At 42.3% G+C, this 23,051-nt stretch overlaps 1 protein-coding gene across 9 annotated transcripts in view; it reads right to left on the reverse strand.

Annotated features, from left to right (window-relative positions):
• Positions 1–23,051, reverse strand: part of CALN1 (calneuron 1) — a 376,527-nt gene that overhangs the window by 126,491 nt on the left and 226,985 nt on the right. For all 9 annotated transcript variants that reach the window (XM_012729086.1, XM_004688317.2, XM_012729087.1 and 6 more), the window contains one exon: positions 14,989–15,101. In XM_012729086.1, coding sequence (XP_012584540.1) covers positions 14,989–15,101 — 113 coding nt within the window. The remainder of the gene's footprint in view (positions 1–14,988; positions 15,102–23,051) is intronic.

The following is a 23,051-nucleotide window of genomic DNA, read 5'->3' on the forward strand; positions in this document are numbered from 1 at the left end:
AGCCAAATTCAGCACCCCAAATCCACAGCCCTTGCAAAACCTGTCTTTAAATACTGAACAGGCCCAGGCTGTGAGGATGGGTCCAAGCACAGGGCTCTGACCCAGGCTGGGAGAGCAGGGCTGGCCAACGAGAGAGCTGGCCATCTCCACAGTGGGTACAGGGAATTTGAGGAGGAGACTGGGCACACCGTGAGAGCGAGCCCCTTGATGTGGTATCCCGTTTCATCTCACAGTGACCTTGTCATGTGGATATTCCTGTGATGGCTGCAGATGCAGGGCTGTAAGGAGCAGTCACAGGCTCACAGTCCCACAGCAAGTGAAAGGCCAACTGCTGGTGAGACCCCACACCGAGGATCCTTTGCTTGTTCCTGTGACTCCACTCTGCTGCCCTGGGACGAGCCCAAGGACTCACCAGCTGACTATGAATGCTGGCCCAGTGGCAAACTAGATTTCCTGGTTAATTTCCCCAGAGAATACACACAGAAATAAGTGAAAAGGCAAGACCCTCAGTACCAACTGTGAACAGAAGATAAGAGAAGTCCACAGGCCAAAATCTGGGAGGAATTTCCACTGATGGCCACGTTCCTGGAAGGATGTAGAAAGAAACCACCAACTCTATGCTCTGAACCACAAGAGGAAAAACAGACCCAAAGAAGTCAGGAAACCAGGCTAAGCAGCCTTGGAGCTCTGTGACAGATCCCAGGACTCAGACAATGTGGATTAGAGGGGGACATGTTAACAGAGTAGTTTTGGAAAGATAGTGAGGTACAAGGGGAAATAAACATTATCCTGATTAGAGGGAAAAATTACTCTGACATAAATCACTGTCCACAAGAAACATGACAATGCTTTAAAAACTTTAGTTTAGAGTCTCCAAAGCACCCACAAGGACTTGGTCACTATGGAACAGAAACAGGACGAGATGGGGGAGAACAATGTTGAAATAAAGAAATAGAAAAGGATTCAATTACGAGAAGAAAATGCTAAAATTGCCTTGAAGGTCATACACAGCAGGCTATACATTCCAGAAATCAGAATGAATATGCAGAGGAACAATGTCAGAATTCCATAGAATGTGAGTGGAAGAGGAATGAAATACAGAGAGAGAAGCTGTCAAATAAGAAGGAAGAGAACAGAAGTTTAACCTGAGGGCCAAGTGAGAAAAGCAAAACAGTAAGAGCAGAAGCAATAACTAAAATGAGAATAACGGAAACTTGCCTGAGAGGAAGAAAGGCCTGAGTTGACATTCAGAAGAACTCTCCAAGGTCCAAAGCAACAACAACAACAAAAAAAAAAAGACCCATCCTGCCCAAGGTATGATTTTAAAGAAAAAATTATAAGTACTGGGCTAAACAAAACAAGTCCTCCATAATATAATGGAATCATCCTCCAAATTGTTTTCTAGAAAGCATAAGAAAACCATGGACAAAGGCAGATGTATTCTGCCTGCCATTTTATTGAGAAGGTTCTAGCAGGTACCATTTGTAGTATACTGGACAAAAACTTCCCTCTCATCTTCCTTCCCTAAAGAAGAATGATTTGACTTAGTGAGTCCAGCCCCAAGGGTGTCCATACAGATCTAGGCTAGTCACAATCTGCTATAGTCCTCTTTGCCAGGTAGCCAGCTTTCTCATCGTCCCCTGCAGCTAGGGAGCAAGCATGTGATTGTATTTTGGCTAAAGTCATTTAAAGAGAAATGCTGATAGAAATCTTCTAAGAAATTTCCCGTTTTCTAATAAGAAAGAGAATTGTTAGAAGGAAGGCTTTTGGCTGTGTTCTGTCCACCCTATTCCAAGTACAGTCCCAGTGTCTAAAGTTGCAGCAGCCAGCCCTCAGTCAGAAGCAACCTGGGTGAGGAGGCACTGCCAACAGGCTGGGGGTGCTGGAATGCAAGACCACTGATCACCCCTGGACCTCGCTGATCACCCCACAAATGCAGGATACCCCTGGCCTCGGGTCCCATCCTGACAGCCACCCCAAACTTAAGTCAGGTCAGTGTCTTCACTACTGATGTCATGTTCAGGTTTTCTTCTCCTTAGGTCTAAAAGCACTGAGGATATAAGTGTTAATAGGAAAAGTTCAAAAAGAGATTCCGTCATCACCAATGCATGATTTGAGAAACAACAGACTAAGCAAAATTCAGCAAGTTTTGCAAGTGAAGGTTATATCAAGATTTTCACTAAATGATAAATCTCCAAGAAATGAATTCTTTGGCATATGAAGTATTTCTACTATTATTTGACCAAAGCACATTAGTTTTCCCTCAAGGAGAAAATGGGGAAAATAGTACTAGGCAAAATGCTATGAAAATGTTGGGTTTAATGTTGGGTCAACCCCTGAGGTTGACCCCAGCAAGAGGGACCCAAGTGAATGGCCCACTCCAGAAAGCCTCAGCTAAGACACCCCCCTCCACCCCAGCGCAGCACAGTGTATCTTACCTCAGTACCTACCCTAGGAAGCAACTCTCTGAACCCCAGAGGCAGGAGACACGCCCCCCACAAACACACCTGTCTCTGGACATCTTTTCTTTCCTGCCTGAGGTTCTCAGTCTTTAAGGAAAGACACAGGACTTTGCCTGAGGAAATCCTTTCCACCTCTTAAGCAGAATGAGAAGGAACCAGTGGGAGTCTACAGATCCAGGTAAACCAAACAGACCAAAAGACCACCACAGGGCCCTGGACTGAAGCTCATGGAAACCAGGCCTTACAAGTAAGCCACCCTGTCTCTAAAACCTATAAAACAGGGTGACTGCCTACTAAAACAAAAGATTTAAATAGAATCTAGAGTCTTTTAATATTAGACAAAAGGTCCAAGGTACAACAGAAAACCACCTATCAAGAATCAAGAAAATCACACCTTGAATAAGAACAGACAGGTAGGAAGCATCAATACCTGATGACAAGGATTTTAAAGCAGGCATCATGAAAGTCCTTTGACAGTGAATCACAAGTTCTTGTGAAACAAATGGAAATAAAGTAAAAAGAAAATACAATATCAGAAATTTAAAAAGCTGTAGAATAGACTAGGAAGATAGAGAACAGAGGTTAGAATGAATGAACTTGAGGACAGATCAGTAGAATTCACTCAATAAGATGGAAAGCATGAATTATCTTGGTGACCATGGTAAATACACAAACTAATATATGACAAAATTGCATAGCAGTCAATGTGTATATACACATGTGTAAGTAGAAGTAAAACCAGGGAAATCTGAAAAATATTGGTGAATTAATGTATTAATGTCAAAATTCTATTTATGATCTACTATGGCTTGGCAAGAGATTATCTTTGGAGGAAATTGAGTGGCCACTCCACTCAATTTTAGAATTATTTCTTTTGGAATTATTTCTAAAACCACACATAAATCTACAACTATTTCAATAAAAAAAATTTAAACAGAATATATATTGCTAGACTATATTAAGGTAAATTGGGAAGTGTCAGTACATATAAGTCAAAAATATGTGCCAACGTTTCTTTTAAGAAAATAGCTATTCATTCCTTTGACTTTAATATTCAGACAAGTATCATTTTAAATACATTTTTCATAAAGGTAAAGCTCAGTAAGAGGATTATAACAAAAAGAGTTACCTCTATATTTAATTTAGAAGATGAAGCACACAAAACGATCAACATAGCCAAAGGTAGAACACAAAGGACATAGCTTAGTATGAAAAAGAAAAACATAAAATTACTGAACTGTGAACAAATATCAGTTATAAAAGAATTGCCAATGTATTAAATCACTCCATTAAAAGAAAAATTCTCTAGACAGACTTATAAAAATAAATCTGACATTATATCCTTATAAAGAGAGGAACAACTAAAAAGGTAGAGGTTTTTAAAGAAAAAGGACAGATAAGGAATTATCCACCAGACGGCAAAAAGAAAATGAGATGAGGGTTAGTAATAATATCAGGAAAGAACACTCAAGACAAAAATAGTGGATAGATCAAGAAGATTATTTTTAGGTATAACCATAATAATGGATACATAATGAAAATGCCACAATTTCAATCATTTTCTACAAAAATAAAAAAGGTTGTACCTGCCCCGTCTCAGTACTATGTTTCAACCTTAATGCAAACCATCATCACATCTCCTTGACTCTTGAAATAACTTCCTGAGTCCCCATTTCCATTCCTGCCCTCCCTCACACATCTTCAACACAGCAGTGGTGATGTCGTGTAGACTACATCAAAACATCCATGTAAATCAAATCATGCCACTACAGTGTTTGAAACATTCCAGTGTTTGAAATATTCCATTCACTTTTGCCGTGATGAGATCAGAGACAGTGTTCTTGACAAAATCCTCAGTTTTTAAATCTGAAAATATGGCTGTCTAGGATAAAGACTGTATTTCCTGACTTGCCTTGCTGCTGGGTGAAGACATGTAACCAACTTTTGGCCGATGGGACATAATTAGAAGAGATGTGTGCACCTCCTGCAAGGACCTGAGCTCCCCTTACCCTCCCCTTCCCTTCTGATGCCTGGAGAACAGATGTTGATAGGCAGCACCCTAGGATTTCAGAGCAGTGAGTCAGATGGAGTCCAAGAAGCCCTGGGTCAGATCTGAGGAGTGAACAAGGCAACATAGACTTAAGTGAAAGTGATATCAGATTCTATTTCATTTGCACCATGTTAGATTAATCTCAAACACATTCTGCTAAACCTATAACCTAGCAAAGGTCCTATGTCATCCCACAAGACTTGGTCTCTGCTGGTATCTTCCACTTCTCCTATAGTCTTCCCTTGCCTACAAAATTCTAGTCAACTTTGTTCCACCCAAGACACTTGGAACTTGTTCTTGCCTTTCCATGGTAAGCACTTCCCCCGGCACTTGAATAGTTAAAGATGACTCATGATTTAAAGCATGAAGTCCACTGTTTAAATGCACTTGTTCCCTGACTGTCCTCATTCGTGTATTTTGTAGAAGTTAATATTATCTGAGATTACCTTATTATCAACTGTTTATTTAATGTCTGGCTCTCCACTGCTCCCCTACACTAGATTATAACTTACATGAGAATGAGACACTTGACCCTCACTCACCCGCTGCTGGTTCTACAAGAGGCTTTCAATAAGCACTTGTTGAGTGAATCAATAAAAGAATGAATGAAACATCAGACACACACAATGAAGCAGAATTCATACAGAACTTAAAATGCCAATCTAAAACAGATTGAGAATGTTCAATACAAACCAGGATATTCAAGATTTTACTGTAATTACTAGTGGAAATGGGGCACAAAGGACATATGGCAATATTTGCATTTCTACAAACTGGAAAACAGTGTATTAAGTCACCATCTTCATTTATAGAAATAGAACCTATTATAAGACACAACAAATGAATACAGTGAATAGTAAAAAGACATATATATAAATGAGAAATTAATAATAAATGTTTAAACAAAGTATTCAGAAATATTCTCCTACAAAACTACTAGAATCTTAATTATAGACCATATATGAGAATGATATCATTGCATGTCAAATTCTCATGATGGTAGTAAAGCTGTACCAAGAGGAAAATTCATGTTAAATTCTTTCATTAATACAGTTTTATAAATAATGACAATCAGTGAAAGGTTGGAGTCTGAGCGCCCCTATATCAGACCCCAGGATTTCACAGAACAAGGAAACAGCCCAAAATACTGCAACAGGAAACAGGGTAAAAAAAATGCCATAAAACGAAAGAGTAAATTTTCTCAAAAATTAAAAAATATACCATTTTCTGGTATAAAAAATTAGCAAGGACTGAGAGAAAGAAAAACTGCAATTAAGAGAGGCTAGAACAATGGTAAAGGAGAACACTTTCAAAGAAATTTTAAACCAATATTATGTATATATAAGGAAGGGCTAATAAATTAACCTCAATTTATTGGGGCTTTCTTAAAGATAACAAATTTTCAAAGTCAATTAAAGACTAATTAAAATTTATCAAATAATTATCTCACCCACTAGATCAAGGCAGTTTCATCAAACTTGCCTGCTCACATTCAAAACCATAAATAAATTCCATAGTGTACAAAGAACAGGAACTGGACAAATTTTCTCAGAATAAAGACATTTCAGTACAAAATGATAACACAGCTTTGTAAACTGTACGCTGCTTTTATTTCTGAATATGTAATAAATCAAATTTGATGGCAAATGAAATCTGAAGATTATATTACAAATTCCAATTACATTAATAAAATGACCTACCAAAACAACTGATGTTAATCCTAAAAACGTCAAAATTGTTTAATATTAGGAAATGTTAACTGTTACATCAAATCAATAAATCAAAACAAGAATAATTACATGATCATATTACTAGAGATTCAAAGGACTGTTAATAAAGATACTGGAGGGTAAATGGAAGGGATCAGGATTGTTCCCGCCCTCCCAGCATTAGCATCCAGGATCCACACCTGCGGGTTACACACATGCCTGATGGCAGCAGCTGGGGGGGGGGTGTGCAATATGGGCGCACCTGAGCACATAGGGTGGCTGCAGACGGACGGGAAGGGCCAAGGCCCAAGCCTCAGAGTGCAGTGGAGAGTGCCAGAGAAGGTGAAGAGAGGGGAGGGGTATGAAGATTTGCAGGGGTCCCCAGTTGCTGTCTCCCTGCTGGTTTGTCTCCCCTAACCTGTGAACTGATGCCAAGGGGGTTCCCAGGTTCTCTTTCAAGCTTCCTGAATGGATAATGAACCTACCTGGCCTGGGATGGTGGCAGAACAGATATATTTGTGATTTTAAAAACGATTAGTAAGACTTTAATACCCTAATAGCAAATCTCACCCATCCTATGTGTTACTGATAAGCTGATTTTAGTTTATACAAATGGAATTAAAGTCAATACTGCCAGAAAGGAGGAAACATCATCATGATTTGTAGGAAAAGTCACAACGACATAGAGAATCTAAGAAATTAACTAAGAAGCCAGTGATAGCAGATGAGAAAATTTGTTAAGGAAGAGAGATAAAAGCCAAAATTCCAAAACCACTTCCTACCATGTAGGAAGTAGTCAGAAACATGCAATGAAAAATTAAAATATTAAAAAAAAATGAATGGTGGATGCCAGGGGGTGGGAGGAAGGTAGGGAGAGGATAGTCGAAGGCCTATGGAGTTGCGTTTTCCCAGATGTAGGTCTAGCAGATAGCACTGAGCTCACAGCTAACAATATGCTGTACTGACACACTCAAGGTATTGTGCGAAGCTCTTACCTATATGTCACTAACAGCAATGTGAAGTGGAGAGGAACCTTCAGGCAGAGATGGGTATGACCATGGCCTTGGAGGTATGATCTAAGTGTATGGTGCCCTAAACTCACCGAGCTGTATACACACTCAGTATGTACAGTTTTTCCATGCCAACGGTGAATCAATAAAATTGCTTTTAAAAAATCAAGAAAGTGTCTCCAGGACATAGTCCCTGAAGCCCCTCTGGAAGCCTGCCTTTGGCTACTGCTTGCTGTGGTCTTAGAAAGCGTGTCTGTCGGACCCCAGATGGTTCCCACCAGTTTTTCAGTCTGCCTCGTTCTTTCTTCTGCTCCCTCTGAACTTCAATGCAAGACTTAAACCCTGACAGAATCAGTCCAGTCATTTTCCTTTTCTACTGCCCTGTTCATTTAGGTGACTTGAAATTCTACATTTGATGAGTTTATAGTGTCTATGTTATATAAAAGCCTTGCATTTTACATCCTTAAGGATAAGTAAATTGAATAAAAGAAAGAAACTTTCCATAGACCTTCGGAAGATGCTATTGGATGTAAGAATGAAGTGACCAGTGCCAGGACTTTGCTGTGTGACCAGTGACTTTCCCTCCCTGGCTGTGTCAGTCGTCCCAACCACAGCCTCAAGTACCAGCCATGAATTCATTTCAAGGGGACTTTCTAAATTACTTTCAAATTTATGATTTTTTTTAAATTATAGAATCTATTCATTCTCTTGAAGTGATTTTTCAGCATACCAAAGTGACTGATGGGTGGGGATACTGCTCAGTGGTCTCCTGTGGCTTCTGAAGCAGGTCATGGAAAGCTTTGGTGGGGACTGACTGCCATTCAGAGGTGGCTGGGGCAGCAATTTTCATTGCATGTTTTTAATTTCATAACAACGTTGTACATTATCATAACAATGGGCAAATGTATGAGAAATTCCTATCACTCTTTTCCAACATAAAAAACAATTGTATCTCCCTGTTGGGGCCCAAGATCCATGAAGACAGAAATTTCTTTGTTCAGAAGATGTCACCTTATATTTCTCTTCATTCTTTACAATGTGATTTTGTTAATTCGTGATTTTGTTAACTTCATTGAATAGTGCAGAATAGATCATGTGACTTAACTGTAGAAATTTCAGAAAAGGCAAAAGGATAAAGAAATTACATTCACCTTTACTCCAATTCATAATAATTAGTGTTGTCAGAATTATTACATTTCTCCAGCTTTTTTCTGTCTATGAATATAAATGATATAGAACAGAAGTAGAACAGCAAGGTAATTCTATTGTAAATGTAATCTCTATCCAGACAGCAAAATGGAAATATTATGTTAAATAATGGTACAATATCCTATCTTTGTAACTGCATTTTCTGTATCTCTAACTACTTTCATCTGACAGAATCCTAGACACAGAATTACTTTTTAATTACAGAGCTTAAATATTTGAAAAGTTAGGGTTAAGTATCACTGACAATTTTCAGAAAATTTGTACATTTTCATCAATAGTAAATTTGTCAATTTTATCTCACTCTTGACCACACTGAGTATTACCCTTTATTCTTTTCCAATCTGATAGGGAAAAAAACTGCTATCTAATTGTAGGGAGTGACCAAAGATTTACTGACAAGGAAAGAATTGAGCCTTGCATCCAAGCTTGATAAGGTGGTGATAAACTGACCTTGCATCCCGGATGACACTAGCTGAAGGTGATAAAGAAATGATAATCAACTAGCATCCAGGAGATACAGGTGAGAGGAACTGGGCCTAGCATGGGGACACAGGGATGAATCACCCTTTGGAATGTGAACCTAGAATCTCTATAAAAGACCCTTCCCCCTTACTGGTTTGGCAGTAGCTGTGGACTCCTCCGGAGGAGCTCCTGCTTAGCTGCTGTCTCGGAGCAATAAACTCTGCTTGCTCAGCCTCTGCCCCCGCCTTCCTTTCTTGGGGCCGGTCACAGAAGTTGGGACAAAACACGAATTACTGTTTCAATTTATACTTCTTAGATTTCTAGTGAGGTTAAATTTTTAATATTTTATTGTCATGCTAAGAGGTTTTCCGAGTGCTAGAAATGCTCTTCACATACATGTGTCTGTCAATTGTCATTTTTTACCATTAGTTTTCAAATCTTTTAGCACTTTAATCTTAATAAATTCCCCCATTGCTTTAAAGTTTCAAAAATTGTTCCCTAGATTATAAATGCAATATTGTGATTTACAAGAAAAAATATAGTTGGTTATTCAGATGACCAAAGTATATTTCTCAACTATATTGGTTCTTCATCCATAGTTTCTGGCTCACAGCTCCCATAAGACTTGGAATTTCCTAAGCCTGACAGTGATAAAGATGTCTTTTGTTATGGAATGAGGTGAGCTGATGGGGGTTGAATGCCAGGAGAAACAACTGTGTGATCAGTAGGTTGGAACTTGAGCAGAGAGGGGCCAGAGGTAGTGTTAAGTTGCCAGTGGTGTTAGATTTCATCAATCATGCTTAAGTAATGAAGCATTACATTTTGGGGGACTAGTCCAGTTCCACATGCCATCTTGTTGGACCCCAAGCTCCATGAGGACAGAAGCTTCTTTGTCCAGGAAACTCCTGTGTTCCTATTAATCTGGCTGTGGACTGCACTTAAGAATGTGGATAAATAAAAGCAAAGCCCAAATTACCAAGTCCTGAGTCACACCAGGAAGCCTGATTAGATGCCTGTGCAGCATGCCAGGTCACTAAATTCTTCGGGGCTCAATGACTTGTAAAGCTGAGGGAGCATCAGAGTCACCCAAAGACATGCTGAAACCCAGAATGCTGCCCCCCAAAACCCTAATGTCTCTGATTCAGTGTTTCCCAGGGTGGGCCTGGGCATCTGCATGCCCGGCAGTCCCAGATGCTGCAGCTGCTGGCTCAGGAGCAGCACGTTTTGGGCACTGCAGACTCCCGCTTTCAATACTCCATATTGCACCTGCTGTAACATCACTTTGGGGATTCAAGTGCTCGCTGTCAATCTCAAAGGCGTGGTGATGGGCATTGCTGCTGAAAGCTATTTAGGTTCCATTAGATGATTAATAACTGAGAATCAGCAGCTTTGGATCCAAAGCGCTGATGGAGTGGCACGTTGACAAAACACTGGGGGGAGAGCAATCCTGTTCGTACCACATTTGATGTGTGAAGCATCTCTGCCTAACTAACGCCAGCTATCTTTCCAGTAAAAAAGTGAAAGTGCTTTCTAGGTCTCAACCCCAGGCATCAAAGGCCTCACATGAATGAATTTGATTTCTTCTGGACTTTTCATTGCCTTTCCCACAGGTTTTATCAGCACTCACCCTCATCGGACAGGTAACCACCAATTTGATAATTATGATAAGTAACCAGTTTGAGTCCCCAGCCACTTCGGCAATACTTTGGCGCACAAAGACCAGAGAGCCCTACAATTTTCTTGTTTCTTAATGTCTGGCCTCAGGCTCCTTTCTACACACCAAGCACCATCCAATAAACAGATCTACTTGCTTAAATATTAATGCAGTTCATTTCTTAAAACAGAAAGTCTAACATGCGTCTGAGGCAGCTAGATGCAGAGACAGACCCTATTGCCCTAAGTCATATACAGTGTTGTAAACCAATGTTACCTCAAAAACAAGCAAGTAAATAAATAAAACAGAAACTCAACATTAGTGAAGTCTTGAGCAGTGAGGTTGTGACTAAAAGGCATGTGAGCAAAGGAGCTCAGTTCTCGACAGAGCTCAGGTGCCTGCACCTTCTGGCAACCACATTATGACACGCTGAGGGGTTAGTGCTCTAAGGGTGGGAAGATTCTGTCTTTACAAGGAGAAAAATCTAATGGGAAGGAGCAGAGCTGCTTGATCTCCCTGAATCCTTGGCTCCTTGTCATTACCTGGCTACGTGTGCTGTGTACAAGTTCACTGCAGACAGGTTAGCTCCGTGCAGAAGCCAAGGTACAGTCCTGCAAAGGGGACTCAGGTAAACCTTGGGATACAGAAGTGGGGTGCTCTCCTCTACTACTTAAAATCATCTACTGTATTAAAGAGTCATTCTTGGGCCCTCTGGTGGCGCAGCAGGTTAAAGCACAGCACCAAGAAACTAAGGCCACTTCCACATGAGTTCGATCCCTGCCCTGGAGGTGACCACATGGCGCAGCAGACCTCTCCTGACCCACCCACTGCTCCCCTCAGCAGTGTACTTCATCAGTCAGCCTGTTCTGCTCTCCACTCTGTCTCTGGTGAATCTTCTCACCACCCCTGCACCTCTGGCTTGTACCCCAGTTCTGTATGCATAAATAAACAAATCTTTTTTTAAAAAGTCACTCTTGGGCCTCCCTGGTGATGCAGGGCTTATAGTCTCAGCACCTTGCAGCTATCACAGCCACTACAGCACTTCAATCCTTGACTAGGGAGGTCACCCACATGGCACAGCAGACCTCACCTGTCTCACCCACTGCTCCCCTCAGCACTGCATTTCAGTCAATCTACCTGTTCTGCTCCCTACTCTGTCTCTGGTGAATCCTCTCCCCCACCCCCAACCTCTGGCCTGAACCCCAATTCTTGTATGCAAAAATAAAATAAAATCTTGTTTAAAAAGTCATTCTTGACGCAAGAGGACTGATGTGGTGGGACACAAGTGAACAATGGGGCACCAGGGACTGAGACCCCACTGCTCGGTAGTTAGAGCCAACCAGAAGCACAGGTGTGACAGCAACTCCCCCAGTCCTGGGTCCCAGTTCCTTTCAGCCTCTCCCTCCCTTCCTCTTCACCCTTAATTCAGACCAAGTCCTAAGGTGGACTCTAAGCAGTTTCACATTTCCTTCCCAAAAATATCATCGCTGTAACAGCAAACACAGAGTAACTTGATAAATGAAGGTAAAGAAGCCCAAATTTCATCTTCTACATAAGAAAAATGTTCTGAATTGTCTATCAAGAAATCTGATTCAGAAGCCTGGGGAGACAGACTCCGGGGCAGGGCTCCCAGATACCCCTCCTTGAGTAGGAGGCTGCATTAGTAGCCAGTAACATTCCCTCTTCGCTGATACCAATTTCCTGCAGTCAGGGAATCATAATTACTGAGACAAGCCCACTTGACAGGTAGCTGTTTCTGCAGCATCCCATTTGCTCTTATTTTACTCTGGGCATCTTGGCTGGAATGCCACTAAGAAAAGCGCACTGGAGAACAGATGTAACTCGCAAGATAAGGCCAGTGCCTGGTAGGATCACTTATCAGAGCACAGAGAACAGTCACTGTCACAGGTTTCCCTGAAGGCAGAGAGAAACCAAAGCCTAGGAACATAAAAGGCAGTGACAGCAGCGCTGGCAGCAACCAAAAGTCGAAGCCCAATTACAGGCTCTCCACCTACATGGCAGCCCATCTCCAGGATGACCCCCAGTCATTCCTGCCTCTCAGTACTGACCTGGAGGAGTCTTCTCCCACAGTGCACAGGGATGACCTGAGTAACCCAGCACAAGGTGCAGACAAAGGCATCTGACTGCTAAGGTAGGTCATAAAAGACATCCTATCTTCTGCCTGGACTCTCTTGGGTCTCTCACTTCCAGAAAAGCCCACTGCCATGGCATGAGCACATTCTAAGTAACACGATGGAGAGCAACTCATGGAAGGATGCAGCAGCCAGCCTCCCCTTGCTATAACAGCATGACCAGTGTCAACTTGCCAGCCATGTAAATGAACTCCCTGGAGGCAGATCCTTCAACTTCCATCAAGCCTTACAGTCTTATAGATGCTTACCATCCAGCCAGCATCTTGACGGCCACCTGTGGGAGAGCTTGGCCAAAACCACGGTGTCTGACCTGCAGACACCGTGTGACATAAAATATGGGTGGTTGTTATTTATGTCACCTGCTTTTCTTGTAATAGATTACGTACCGAGTAGATCACTAATGCACCCTTCCGACTATATCATTATGTCTGTTTCCATGGGAAAATGACTTTGTCCTTGGTGGGAAGTCTGGTCAGTGTCAAAGACAGATGGTCTGCATCCTCCTAAGAATATCAGAGCTTCCTTATATTAATATCCCTTGCCAGCTAACCAGAGGCAGAAACCATCTTTCTGCTGCTCATGTAGGCCATCATCAACCCCCAGAGCAAACACACATAGCACACATATGCACATGTATGCATGCACACATGCACACTTACACACACATGTTTACACGTGCACACAGCATCCTTCTAAAACTGAGAAACCACTAAAGTGCTGAGAATGTAAACATTTTCCAGGAAGAACAGAGTACTATGGATGTTTTCAGTATCAATTTTTGCTCTGGATGTTTCAGTACCATTTTTTGCTGCTGTTTCTGAATGGGCAGAAGGGATTGGGGGTCAGCAGAGGCGGCTGACTACTGAGAATGATCAATGTTTCTCTTCTCTGCTAATCATAAAAGTTTGAGCTGGATAAGCACCATCAGGAGAGGAAAGCCATAACCACAAATCTGGGGTGCTTGCGTTCATTTAACTATTTCAGAATGGAATTTTCCCTTTATTCTCTTCTCCCCATCCTGTTTATCAGCCTTGGAAGGAGGAGCGTGTTTGGTAAGACACACACAGAGCATAATAGCATGCTGCATGATGCTAAAGACAGTCAATATATTATAAAAGAAATATTGTTTCTTGGTTTGGGGTTTTGGCTGTGTAGATGCTCCACTGTGGAAAAACTTGGAAGACTTGAAGCCTTGACTTACGGTGCTGATCAGGTACCTACAGCACCTTCCCCTGAGGTGGGGGTCAGAAGAGCACTGAGCTTGGAAGCACCAGCAATTCTCCAGGCTCAGTGTGTCCTGAAGGCTGGGTGACTAGAAGGCACTCAGAGTGGGGAGAAAGGGCAAGCAGGGAAGGACAGAAACAAGGGGCAGAAACGTGTCCAGTGTGGATCTGGAAGGGCTGAAAAAAGGTCATGGGAGAACAATCTTTCTCCATGTTAGATAAGATGACGTTCATTTTTCATTTCTGCTGGGGACGTATCTGTCCTTCCAAGTGTGGAGTCATACCTAAAAGTTAAATATGACCCACCAGCTCTGATGAATCCCAAATCTACAGCAGCAGCTCTGGCCTCAGCCTGTGACCCAGTCCTGATTTCAGCTGCACAGACTTTCTTCCTTCTCTTGCTTATCTGACCCTCACCTTACACTCAACATATCACTTTAGAATTCAGCTCTACTATCAGTAGTAGACAGTTGGAAATCTCAGAACAATCTTTAACTGATCTTTTTCCTCAAATCTATCACCCCATTGGGTCTGAGGCCTTTCCTTTCAAACTGCCACTTATGACCCACTCTCTCCTTTGCTCATTGTCCCATCCTATTCAAATTCACATCGTGACAGGCCTAGGCTGCTCACTTGTATTTACTTGTATTGACAAGATCCAAACACAAAGGCAACCATTCCATCCTCCCAGCAAGGATCTCCTGGAACCAGGGACAGAACTGGGCTCAAATAATACCAGTGTGACCTAAGAGTCCAAGGAGAAAGAATTTCATGACTCAGAAGTGGAAGACCCTCATTCCTCCAAAATGTAAAAATGTTTTTGGCATAAGGAGATGAAAGAGATACTTCACTCTTCTAAATCTTAAATGAGTATACTTTTGACTCTCTGTTTAGAGGACTTAGTAAGAACCTCAATGTAGATATCCTATTCAAGGAATATATGTGACACCAGCCCAGAAGTGATCTCCATGAGCTAAACAGAAGCTCAAGAATTCAGTGATAAGTTACAGACACATGTTGACCGTTAAACTTAATCTTAAAAAAATTCTTACTTACCTGCCAGAATATGCTATCTATTGTGTTTCCAAGAAAACCATCCCGACCTTCTGAAGACACCAGTTTGGGACCGAGAATTGTCATGAATTCGTCGAAATCCACCTGGCCATCCCCTGGAAGAAAGAAGCGATAGAACCATGAGTTGAAGAGAGCTGAAACTGACCCACTGCCTAGGAGACAGCTCCGCACCGATGTCCGTGGCATGGCCTCCAGCCATGAAGAGGTAGTGGCATCATTTCTGAAAACTGTGTGACATTCTTGAAATGCCAAAAATACCACAAGAAACTGGCCACTATAAGTAAGTCCAATACATACAGTCACTTCTGGACTTGAGCCAACTTATATAAAAGTGAACCTTCCAGGAATTGTCCAAGCCTCCATGAGCCATCAATTTGGAATTGTGCAGCCTGGGGACTGCAGAAGAGGGTATTGCTATCAAGAGCTCATCAATGAGGCCAGTCTGGGGTCTACACAGGAGCGAACAAAATTTCCAGTAGAGATACAGCTTCCCAGCAGATAAGAGGTGTGGCCAGCCAGTGCAGAGGTTGGCCTTGAAATGAGGTGGGACAGTCAGTAGACTAGGGAGATAAAACTGATTCATCTTTCACCATTCAACAAGATGAAAAGATCTAAAATTTCACCCTTAGTAGCTCTCATAAGAATGCTAATTCCAACAGCAAATGAGTTACCATCTCTCCTTTCAAATGAACAAGTATTTCTAAAAAGAACACTAGTCAAAGCTGGCAGAATGACAGAGAGATAAGCTCTGATATGGACATCAGCTGGCAGTACTGGAGATGCTAAAATATGCTAGTTCCTATTGAATTATTAATTCTATTTTTTATTGAGATAGAACACTATATTCAAGTATACACCATAATGACTCACTGTTTGGACAGAGTATGAAATGATCACCACAATGTCTAGTGAACATCCATTACCACACCTATAGTTACAGATGTTTTTCTTGTGATGAGGATTTTTTTCCCAAAGTTTTTTTTTTTTTTTTTTTTTGTGATGAGGATTTTTTTCCCAAAGTTTTTTTTTTTTTTTTATGCATACAGAACTGGGGTATAGGCCAGAGGTGCATGGGCGGTGAGAGGATTCACCAGAGACAGAGTGGGGAACAGCACAGGCAGACTGACAAAGTACACTGCTGAAGGGAGCTGTGGGCAAGACAGGAGAGATCTGCTGCACCATGTGGGTCAGTTCTGGGCCCAAACTCACACTGAAGTGGTTGTGGCCAGCTTGCAGTGCTGTGTCCTAACCCGTTGCACCACATGATGAGAATTTTTTAGATCTTAGCCACACTCAAATGTACAATATGATATTATTAACTGTTTTCACCATGCTGACCATTACAGCCCCGTGACTTATTAAAACGATGTTGACTTCACTTTTAAGAAAAAAAAACAAGCAAGAAAATTATCTTAAAGGCAAGATGTTTTCCCAAAGACAGCCACTTGGGCTTTGTGCAAGTGGAACACTGGACACTGGAGGCAGAGAAAAATGGGCAGCTGGCCAGGATTCTCCCTACTCAGCAGCGCATGGTGCTGAGGCTCAGACAGGCACTCTGCTTCTCACCCAAGTCACCCATTCTGCAGAGAGGGGCTGGAAGTCCTGAGTCTCAGACTGCATGTCCATTCTCAACAGGCAGTATCCGCCCCCAATAAGGGAAAAGTGGTTTTAAGGCACAACATATCTTAGCTGATTTCAAAAAAGGAAGAAAAAGGTGCAGCGCTGTGAATTAGTTCTTTTTCCTCGGGTCCTCCCTTTGGAGTGCTGGTCCACCAGCAGTGGGCATCACCCTGCCTACCTGTCACCCACAGTGAGTGGCTGTTCATACAGACTTTGAAGCTGCAGAGGATGGACCTTTTCTTTAAAGAGCCTCTGAAATCTTAATTAAAACATGTCAACCAGCTGGGTCACCCAAGTTACTGGCCAAGGTGTGGTGAGCACTGGCCTCTCCTATTGGGCAGCCTAACAGGGGCAAGGTCCACAGAACACGGCAAAACATCTGCTTCTGATGCCAGGAGAATGGGGTTGTCTTCCAGTTGGGAGGTGAAAAACCACCACCTTTCTGAAAGTCCCTGCAGTCATCGGAGAAGATCCGACTCAAGTGTCCACAGGGAACTCTGTCAAAATCATCAGGAACTGTGGAACTGTGGCTGGGAACACGGGGCCCAAAGCTGACCAACAGAAATGATGCTTCAGAGGGATGCCCTGGATCAGTGAACAGAGCAGCTCATTCCCCACTCCAGTCCTCAGCCACGGAGGAAGTGCTGGGGAGGGATGCTCAAGACACAGTGCACAGTCTGGCTTCACCTGCGGAGGGTGACGTGCTCCTCCCACTTGGAGGAGGGTCTAGTTCACAGAAGGATTTGCTTCAAACTGTTTAACATAGAGCATTTAGGACCTCAGTATTTTTTACATTATTTACATTATTTTTTAATGTTTATTTATTTTTGCATAGAAGAACAGGGGGTTACACCAGAGGTGTGGGGGCAGGGAGGAGGTAGAAGGAGGTAAGAGGATTCACCAGCGATAGACTGAGGAGGAGAATAGGCAGTTCTACTGCTGAGGAGAGCAGGAGAGAGACAGGAGAGGTCTGCTGTGCCATTGGGTCACCTCCCTGTTCAGGGATCGAACTCAGGCCAACCTCTGGGGGGCTGTCACAGTGGTGGAACTGGCCACCCTCGGTCAACAGGGAGGACTTACCTCTGAATTTTTTATTGATTAAAATATAATTCTCTCACTTTTCCCTCCTTTCTTAATTATCATAGATCAAAGGGAGAGTTCTTCAGGCCTCCTCTGGAGAAATAATTAGGGTGGGCCCCCCTCATCTCCCTCTCCAAGGGTTTTCTCAGCTCTGGCTCCTGAGTATGTGTGCAAATAGCATCTTTCCTACAGACTCTTCCTGCTGATACACAGCTCGACACCAACTCTGACAGCGCTCTATTCAGATCCAGATTGAGAAACGTCCTCTTCAGGAGATCCTAGTTTAACACCCACAAGTTATAAATCCCTTTCCAAAATAAATAAATAAATAATCCCCTTTCCTAGAAGTCTGGCTTTAGGTTTCATCCCCTCGCCCCCACCCCGTTTATCTACCCATTTCCACTCATCTCAGGAGAACTGAGACAACTCTAATCTCAAGGCAAATTTTTTCACTAAGTCCCTTAAACTAAAATCATCCCCAGACCAAGGTAAGGTCTGGGAGGTCTGGTTAATGATGACTGTAATATCTGACATTTACTGATCACTCACAATGTGGTGGGCAGTCACAGGAATTCCCACAGGTCAGTTCACTGAAGGCTTCCAGAACCATTTTTACTGATAAGAAAGTTGAGGCACCGCAGATCTCAGCAGCTTGCAGAAGCACACCTAGGCAGGGTGGGGGTTCCAGCCCCAGTCTCCTGCCTGTGCTCTGGCAGCCTCTCAGGAGGCCTTGGCAGGGGTGGGCTCTCTGGAACACTCATCCCAGCCTTCTCTGCAGGAAGTGCTCTAGGGCTTGGTGCAGAGAGAGAACTGAAATCTGAATTGCTCTCTGTGGCCAGCTATAGAGTATCAGGTCAGCTGCCGGTGGATATAATCATTTAAAAGTGTAATGACAAATAATAGAAAATATTTACTGAACATGCACTAGATAAGCCAGACACTGAACACAGTACTTTGCATGTATCATCTTATTTGATTCGACCTCCACATGACTGGGTTCTCCCCTTATGCATTGCACCCAAAGATAGAAAATACTGCACCCAAAGATAGAAAATAGATCAAGGCCAGGCAGCTAGTAGGTGCCAGCCCAGGGAATCGATTCAAAACACCAATCATTACCTTCCCCATGGCACCATCAAACCCTGTTAGAGACCCCAGTGTGAGTCCTGGCATAGATTCTTATCTCTTTTCAAAGTTTAGAGTGTAGTGATCTTACTGTCTAGAAATGTGGGAAATTGGGAAAGGTGGCCTCAGGGGTCCTGATGCAGCAATCATCACCCAAAACCCGTTGGCTGTTCCATCACCACTCTGCCTGCAATCCAGCCTTGGTAATTCTCTTTAAATGACCAATCCTCAGAGGCCCAGGTCTCTCATATACCACCTGCAAGCATCTGAAGTCTCTTCCACCAAACATCATTGGTCTGGGGAATGAGAAATGCACAGGCCCAGCAGGGTGACATGGGACCACCATTTTGGACTCACATCCCCCTCCCCCACCATCTGGGTTACATTTCAAAGAATACACAAGACGGTGACTAAAACACTATATGTGGCTAAATTGTTTGAATCTTTAAACAAGCAACTGCGGAAGGAAAGAACAAAATTCACTACTGCAGGCCTCATCCTCCCTCCTGGGGCTTCTGAATATCATGATCTACTTAGCAAGGAGTGCAGGAAGCTAACCTGCTAAGGACTGCATCTTGTTGCTTCCTGCTGCTATGTAAGTCAAAGTAATGAACTTGAACTAGGGCAGGAAGCTGCAGGAGGGCCAGGCTTGGATGACATTCGTTAAGACCAACAAGCTGAAATTTCCACGAGGTAAAAGAACAATAAAAATCAGTGCAAGATAGGAAGAAAGGGAATATTCGAGGTGGGGGAGGTGGAAGTATGGGCACTGAAGGGTGACAAAGAGACAGGTTGCTGCTGGTGAGTAGCACTGGGAGAGTTAAGGACTGAAAGGGGGAAAATAGGAATGATTGCAAAAGAGCTAGAGGGACGCTATCCTGAGTACCCAGAAACACAATTACTTCCGAAAAACACTCCCTGGGAGAGAGAAGCAAGTCTGAGGAACGTCTGTGTTGTATTCCCAACATGCTAGAAAAAAAGCCCCTCCCCCCCCACAAGAGTTTGTACAGACATAGGAGGGTGAGGAGAGATGGCAAGAGGCTGAAACAGGAAGAGAAGGGAAAGGAACGTGACTTGAATGAGGAGAACATGCCAGGACACAAACGAACACTGCACCAGCAAAGTCAAGGCCAACTGGGGAGCCATTGGCAGGGCGCTGCAATTTCTGACTGGAGTCCACAAATATTTACCCAAACCCATTATCATGTAGTGGCAGTTGTATGAGGCCCTGGGGGCACTGAACATTAGCCCATCGGCACCTTCCTCTTGGAAATGAGAGTTTAGCTGGGAACATGGAAAACTAGGAATCACAGCATATCTGTCTGCCACCAGGAGAAATACCACAGAGCAGAAAGCAGGGATGTCTGGTGACATCTAGAACAAGGTCTCCAAGGTGGGAGAAAGGCAAAGGGTGCGCAAGAGTATTCAGTAGGGTGCTGGAAAAAAATAAGGTCCCATGCATATCTAGTGTATTCATCCTTTGTCAGGTCTATTTCTTGGGTATTATAAAAGCCAAGATTTAAGAGTCGTGCAACTACACTAATACAATGAATGAATAATGGAGGTGGAGGGCAGAAAAAAGAGACCATTACATATTGGGAATGCTGAGATCTGAACATTATAAATTTTCAATTTTATACATCTCATCTTATTATATTCCTATGGATATTATTTAAAATAATGTATTACTACCTTCATTTTATATTGGCAAACATAAGTGCTATTTGAAAAATCCCACATCATATTATGGGGGAAGGAACACTTGCAGTGGAATAATAAATAGCAGCAGACACAAGACAGGGTATGAATTAGCAAGAGCCTAAACTTATTCTAAATAAAGAGGTAAATAAGAGAGAAGATGACAGAGATAAAAGACAGAAATCAGTGATTCAAATTTCATAAGGAAGAAAACATGTCTGAGAATATTCAAAGGTACAATGATGAGGCATTTTCAAGACTGAAAGGTAGGACTGGGATATACTATCAGTCAGTCTCAGATGAAGCAGACAAAGATACTAACAGTTGCCACTTACTGGGAAAACAATAGGCCAGCGACACAGCCAAGGAGTTTTACTTGAGGGACCTCCCTGACTTCTCACAACACTGAAGGGTAAGGCAAAGAAGGTCAGACCCTGAGTAATCTCTACTGCTCGGCACCAGTCACTGTAACAAAGATTTGAACCCACTGCTCTTGATCTTGATCTTACAACATTTGTTCCTTCCAATGTTGGCTTCCAAGATGATAAGTGAAGCAATACAATCACAATTTCTCGATCATCCGTCATTACTGAACGTTGTGAGGCACCAAGACTACTCCTTTGAAAACATTCATGAAGCATTTATAACTGTAGGATTATGTGAAAGAACATCAATCATCAATAATTGTTCAGAGCTGATATTACTAGGCAATATTCTCTTACTCAAACCCAAAGAAACTAGGACTTGATACTAAACTTTTAAGCAGAAATTCCTCAACTTGAAAAGCACTACAAATAAAGATTTGACAATAACAATATTACATATCTCAAAGTTGTAGTTATTAATCAAAGTTGTTCTCAGAAGTAAAATTAAAGCATTAAAAATAGCCTTTTTTAAAAAAATCAGGATAAAAAGAAAACATTCAAAGAAAAACATAGAAATTTAGACAAAAAGATAACAGGGGTAAGTATAATAAACTGGAGTATAACTAATTGGGAAATACACAAATAGAGTTATGGTAACCATTGTCTTAAAAAGAAAAGTGAATTCTTTGAAAAAACTATAAAATATGAGTTACTGGCATATCAAATCTAGAAAGTCAAAATTATCAGTGAGAAAAGATATAGAACAAATACAGAACAAATAAAAATTATGAAATAGGGCCCTCATTGGTGGTGCAGCAGCTTAAAGCACAGCAATAAGAAGCTAAAGCCACTTCTGCATGAGTTTGATCCCCACCCCGGAGGTGACCACATGAAGCAGCAGAACTTTCCTGACCCACCCGCTACTCCCCCTCAGTAGTGTACTTGTCAGCCTGTTCTGCTCCCCACTGTCTCCGGTGAATACTCTCACCACCTCTGCACCTCTGACTTGTACCCCAGTTCTGTATGCATAAATAAATCTTTTTTTTTAATTATGAAATAATTTGTATAGTGAAAGCTTTTGGATTTTTTGTAAAATAGGTACTTCTATTGGAGAGGGGAAAAAAAAAAAAACTTTACCAAAAGCAATGAAATAGATGTAAGTGAAAGTCGTTTTTAAAAAAAGACCGGAAAAGCTTCTCCAATAGGAAAAAGTACATGTGAGGTGTTGAGAACTAGCTACTCTTCATGTTATATCAACTGTTCCAGGATGAAGAAAAAGGGAAATTCAGTACCTGCAATGCCCAAGTACACAGAAGGAAACAACTGACAAACCTCCCTATGGATATTCACAAAACCTAGAGTCTAACCTGGAAATATCATTTAGAATCTCCTGCAAGCAGCGCCCAACATGGCCAGATTATTCTGGGACTTGAGTACACTTTTACATTAGGAAAATGAATCAACATGATCCATGAAATTGATTAAGACAATTTAAATGTGATGCTCTAATGGATATTTGGAGGAGATGCGTGAGGACAATATAACCCCTGTGGGAACATTTCCCATTTTTAAAGTGGGAAACAATCATCCCTTAAAATAGGATCCCCTGCTGCCCCCTACCTCCCCCCACCCATAAAAAAGACCCCCAGGATGCTGCTGCCAGTTCACTACTGCTCTCAGAAATCAATGTTAGAAGAAAGAAACTGGGCCCTAGGAAGAGAGAAGACAAGGTTCCCACTACTCAGAAAGCAGTAGAGCTGTCAGTCTAGAAAGAACAAATGGACACTACTATGATTCTGGGGGATTTAGTCATAGTAGCTCCAGGACCACATAAACATTTAAAAAATCAATATTTTCCTTGTGTGGCAGTAATAACCATTTAGAAAATTTAGCAGAAAAGAAGACTTCAGGGACTTCTGAGCAAGTAATTGCAGGAGTTCCTAATGCTCTCTCCTGCCCAGCCTCCAGGCAAGCCCCTCTGCAGGGGCACAGGCCCATACTGCAGGGCAGGAGAGAGGGGCAGGGAAGGTAGAACGGTAGAGGCAGAGAAAGGGCAGAGAGGGTCCACACTGCCCCAGGCTGTCAGAGAGGAGGCCTGCTTCTCCCTGAAGTCGCTGGGAAAAGGACCTTATCTCCTGTTCACTGGTGTATGCTAGT

This window comes from Condylura cristata, unplaced genomic scaffold, assembly GCF_000260355.1.
Source record: "Condylura cristata isolate star-nosed mole 26May11 unplaced genomic scaffold, ConCri1.0 scaffold00024, whole genome shotgun sequence".
NCBI classification, from domain to species: Eukaryota; Metazoa; Chordata; class Mammalia; order Eulipotyphla; family Talpidae; genus Condylura; species Condylura cristata.